The sequence below is a fragment of the Cibotium barometz genome, chromosome 1 (genome assembly GCF_041138505.1).
Source record: "Cibotium barometz isolate CiBa-2024 chromosome 1, ASM4113850v1, whole genome shotgun sequence".
NCBI lineage: Eukaryota > Viridiplantae > Streptophyta > Polypodiopsida > Cyatheales > Cibotiaceae > Cibotium > Cibotium barometz.
Genome location: NC_141046.1, coordinates 62,249,970 through 62,255,307, shown reverse-complemented (window position 1 = coordinate 62,255,307; position 5,338 = coordinate 62,249,970). Strand labels below are relative to the sequence as shown.

Here is a 5,338-nt window from a genome sequence, read left to right as displayed (position 1 = left end):
CCTTCAACTTTGGTCTATTTATTTATAACTAGAAGTTAAGCTTCTTCTTATAAAAAGCTTTATGTATTGTCTCTTTTTTTTCCTTAATATAATTCCAGTCTTTTCAAAAAAATAAAAAATATGTATATTATAATATTGGGCCTGCACTGTGCAGGTTACCCATCCTTCTTCTGCGTGTAAAGAGTAGACCATACAGGTAGTCCTCTGTACGTGTAGGGTGGTAGTATGTACGCTTAAAAATAACGTTTAGGCCAGCTGCTACCAACGGTCGAGATTCAAGGATCTGGGCTGCCGTGCGGTCAATCACGGGGGTGGGCCAGCGTAGCCAGCGAATAACCGGGCGAGCCACCCAGAATGCGGGAGATAACTGCTGGTGCGACGCTGAGTCAGCAGCGCCCATGCTGGGGTGAGGGACGCCGGCGGGGGGAAGAAAGCTTTTCCGCCTGGCGTCCGCCCACAGCCCACCACTGTTATGGCGAACGGAGCGGGCTTAAGAACAATTTTCAACTGCCTTCTTGCGATTAGCGAATCACTGTGGCCACTCGCCTTCTTTTACTTTCAGAGAAATATGGTTTTTATAAAATTCCTCGGTATTTTTAAATAAGAAGGTCAAGTTTGGGATTAAGCTAAGCTTTTTGGATAAAAAGCTCAATGTAGTATTTATATATATATATATATGTATATTTTTATGAAAAGGTTCGAGAAAAAAAAGTAAATTTGAGAACGGAAAATATAATATAATCTATATTCGCGAAGACAAAAAGGGGAAAAAAAAAATCTTGCCATCGAATGGCTGGCTTTCCAGTCGGGACCTAGGGTGGATGATTTTGACCGGAGGGAGCATGATTCGCCGGTTTCCAGGGCGTTGAGTAGGGGGCATGCGCGCCTAAGGCTCGACATGATGGGGCCGCGCACACGCTGCTGTTCAGTGGTGGTGTGCTAAATTATATCTAAAAATATTATAATAACTACCTAGAAGACCTAAAAACGAGACCCTCTCGCGGGAAAAAGAGGGAAAATTGACCATTATATGCAGGTCATCGTGGTGATGTACACGATGTCAACACGATGATGATGGGCCGCAGCCAGGAGCTAGTCTTCCTAATGTACCTTGACACGTCGGATCAAGGTAAAAACGGATCAGGCCCGTGTGCTTGCGTGGCTTGAATCTGCTTGTCCAAAATGTTCGACAATAGGCATACTCCCCTGTCAACCATTACTGGCGACCGGTCACACGTGGCTTGGAACAGCATGCGCGCGTGCGCATTGGGCGGAATCTAACGGAGCCCGCGGGCTCTCCAAAAACCGGCTGTCGAAAAACTGAGCATCCCTTTAAATTACAACACGTCTCCTTAATCAATTAATTAATGTTTTGCGGTATATATATATACATACAAGGCCCCATACGCTTTCAAGCTCCAGACTCCTCTCCCCCACTCTCTCTCTCTCTCTCTCTCTCTCTCTCTCGGTGCCTCTTCTTCTCATCCATTTCTGTTGCAAATTCACTTCTTCTTTTTCAACCTTATCCGCAACCCTTCATCCGGGCATGCTGCAATCTCTGTATGCACTCTCCACCATACCCTTGACCTTACCTCAGAGCTCAATTTGTGATTTTTTTGCTAATGGGCCTCAGCCTACACTAGTTTTGTAAACCTTAGCAGTGTTGGTAGTAGCAGACAGAGAGATCGTCAGAATCTAGATTGCCAAACTCTACTTTTTGCTTGCTTGTTTGTATTTAAGTGCCCATGCAAGGCTGGAATGCATATCCTTAAAACTTTAATAGTATCAATCTTCATGGAACTTGCATAGCAGGTCGTTTTTTATTTCGGTAGGGCAAAATATGGGTTTCTAGCATATGTCTAGGCTAGTATGTATACATATGAGCATCCACTCCAAATATGTAGGTGTCCAGGCGCCCGGTACATTTGCAAAAAGAAATGGTTGCTTGCATTTGTTAATTAATATCCATTTTTATTAATGAGCTAAATCTCCTCGTGTTGCGCAGGAGCTTAGCTGGATGCTACAATGGGTTTTAACACCTCCAACAAAGCTAGTCAAATTGGCTTCTATGAGACACCCTTGGGCTACAAGATTGAAGATGTGAGACCAAACGGAGGCATTGAGAGGTTCCACTGTGCTGCTTGCTGCAATGTGAGTACCTAGCAAAGACCGGAATTATAAGCTAAATAGGTCTAGTAAGATAGTTGAATCCTTGTGAACATGGGTTAATTATTGTTGTGGTATTGAGCGCATTGTGAATGGCTGCCAATGTGCATGCAAGCACAACTGTTGATTTTCCAATCAGTCAGAAATCTATACTCGGCCGGGTTAATCGAAGCGTAATCCTGGTTAAGACGGGTTTATTGTACTGACAGCATTTATTGCAATGCGAAGTGCCCTACCTATGTGGGCATTAGGATCGCCATAAAAAATGGTCAATTCCTAAAAGTTTCTAGCAAGATGGGTTACTTGAAGCATAATCATGGGCTAATTGAAGTATAATCTTAGTATGGTTTGGATAATTGTAATGGTAGCATTGATGTTTTTAGGGTTGATTGTAGGATTAATGTTTGCTTACATGGCGAAGCTATGATAAAATTTTATGCAAAATCGAGGTGGTGTGTGATCAGGCATTGACCAGCTTTTCATGTGGGTTTGTTGTGATCAGTACATGAGGCAGCCATCCTAACGCGAGCGAGAATTAAAAAAGCTTTCAACAAGTGAAGAACATCTAAATTATACAGAAAGATGGGTGCAGACATGGAGGTGGTGAAGGATGGGAGCTGTGGGTTTGAAGGGGTTGAGAAGAGGTTAGAGGTGGAGTTTGCAGCTAAGGATAGGGCAGTAATTAAGGGCGGTAATGGTGGGTTGAGGAGCTTGAGCCGGCGTCAATTGGATGAGATGCTGACGGCGGCGGCGTGTACGATAGTGAGCGAGCTGCACAACGAGTGGTTTGATGCATATGTGCTGTCGGAGTCCAGCCTGTTTGTGTATCCTCACCGCATTGTGTTGAAAACGTGCGGCACGACGGAGCTGCTCAAGTCCATACCTCTGCTTCTAATCTACGCTGCCGGACTTTCCCTTCAAGTCTCCCGCTGCAAATACTCGCGCGGAACCTTCATCTTCCCCCACGCCCAGCCCTTCCCCTACACCTCCTTCGCCGACGAGGCCCGCTTCCTCGACAAATTCTTCGGCAAACTTGGCGCCGGCAGCAAAGCCCACGTGCTCGAGGACCACCCTTCCGGCAGCCATAGCTGGCACATCTACACCGCCACGGCAGAAGCAGAAACCTCCGACACCACCTACACGCTCGAAATGTGCATGACCGAGCTCGACTCCGTTGTCGCCGCCCACTTCCTCAACGACTCCGGCACCAAGTCCGGCAGCGACATGACGGAACAGTCCGGCATTGCGCGACTCCTCCCCAACGCCCATATCTGCGACTTTGCTTTCACTCCCTGTGGCTACTCCATGAATGGCATGGAAGAAAGTGCCCTCTCCACCATACACATAACCCCTGAAGAAGGCCATAGCTATGCCAGCTTTGAAGCTATGGGCTATGACCCATATTTGCTTGACTTGCAAGCACTCGTGAACCGAGTGGTTTCTTGCTTCAAGCCTGGTTCTTTTGTCATGTCCGTCCATGTTTGTGGCTATGGTGAGGGCAAGTTGGCAAGGCCTTCTTCTTGGTGTACATCGTCTGTCGTACCCTTGGGCTATGCTTGCAACAGCTCCATTAGGCAAGAATTGCCCGGACACAGTGTCATCACCTTCCACACGTTCAGAAGAAGCTCTCCAGCTTCCGGCCAGCCGAGTGTGATTCCACAGCCATTGTTTCCTCATAACAACTGGGTCAAGCCTAATACTCATTTCTACCGCGCAATTCAGCCTTCTGCTCATGATGATCAAGGCCTTATGGCAATGCGCCTGCCGCAAGATGGCATCTGTGAAGCTATGTTTGAGCTAAAAGACAGCATAATGGAGATCACAACTGAAGCCAATAATGCAGCCTTTTACACAGACTTTCATGAGTTCACCACAAGGCAAGCAAATGATGTAGCACCACGCCCATATAATGATGTAGCACCTTACACACGCGCATATGAGTTCACAAGAAAAGCCAGTGGTCTAGCACCATACAGAGCTTCCTATGAAGCCCATGGCCAGATCACAAGCTCATATGAACTCATGAGCCATGGTGGTGCGCTCTTAACCCTAATTGACACAGAGATGGACCTCTTCCAATTGCAGAAGTCTTACCCCAATGCCAAGATTATGCTGAGGTTAAGGCCGTGCAATGCATGCTCTCTTGAACTAAGCCCCAAAGCTGATGTGCTTTTGAGAGTGTGCAAGAAGCTGGGTCTTCAAGTTGTTGGAATGGCTGTGGATGTGGCATCAGAGTGCGTGTCTGTGTATTTCTACACTGGGATTATAAGGGCTTCAAGCAAGATCTTTGATGCTGCAAAGTCTCTGGGGATGCCTCCTCTCAGATTACTTGTATTGGGGCAAGTGATGCTATCCGATGTGAATGATGAAACAGCAGCGACAATCGATTTGGCAGTGGAGAAGTATTTTCCTGTTGTTTCAGGAGTGGAAGTGATAGCCAAGCTAGGGCATGCAGTGGTGGAGAAAGCTTAGCACACAGACGCACACATCTCATCCTCCCTGCCCCCTCGACACCATAAAAGAGAGAGGAAAAGGGATTACATTTTGGGTCGATCATATATGCTAGTGTGGACACACCATAGGTAGATAGCCACACCTCTCTCTCTCTCTCTCTCGAGCTTTTTGTACTTCAAATGCGGAATCTAGCCTTTTTTTATACATATTAAAGTTTCTCCCGCATGTCTCTTGTATAAGTCCCCCCCCCCATGGGTTGCAAATAGTAGAAGCATGTATGTTCTACTAAGGTTACTCATTTGCCTCGCATGTTTCGGCTAGGTGGAGCAATTTTTTAGGAGCCTTGTTAGTCTCTATAAACCTTTCAGATACCTCTACCCTTTGATGTATATGTAGGATGTCTCTAGTTTTCTCGGCTATTACACTCTTTTATTGCTTTATTTTTTAGCATTAGCAAAGATTCGATCTTGCCGATTGTCGAGAACTTCGTAGAGCTGGTACTGTTACTATGGCATGATCTCAATGTACAAAATTTATGGCTACTTTTCGTCCATAACTCACGAAGCTTGGTAGGCTCGCATAAAGTCACATACTACACTTCCCTCTACGTTACGCAAATATGCATCATGGACTAAAAACTATTTGTATGGTGATCTCCTCTTCACATTGCAACCTTTGTAATGAGGTATGAATCTTTGATAGTGTACTGATCACAAAT

The 5,338-nt window shown here is 45.8% G+C and overlaps 1 protein-coding gene across 1 annotated transcript; it reads left to right on the top strand.

The window, feature by feature from the left end:
* The first annotated feature begins 2,012 nt into the window (after positions 1-2,012).
* LOC147642289 (S-adenosylmethionine decarboxylase proenzyme-like) lies at positions 2,013-5,094 on the top strand. Its single transcript, XM_086804723.1, has 2 exons — positions 2,013-2,151; positions 2,669-5,094. Exon 2 carries the CDS (start codon positions 2,749-2,751, stop codon positions 4,636-4,638), a length of 1,890 nt encoding a protein of 629 aa, XP_086660849.1. The 5' UTR covers positions 2,013-2,151; positions 2,669-2,748; the 3' UTR covers positions 4,639-5,094.
* Positions 5,095-5,338: the final 244 nt, after the last annotated feature.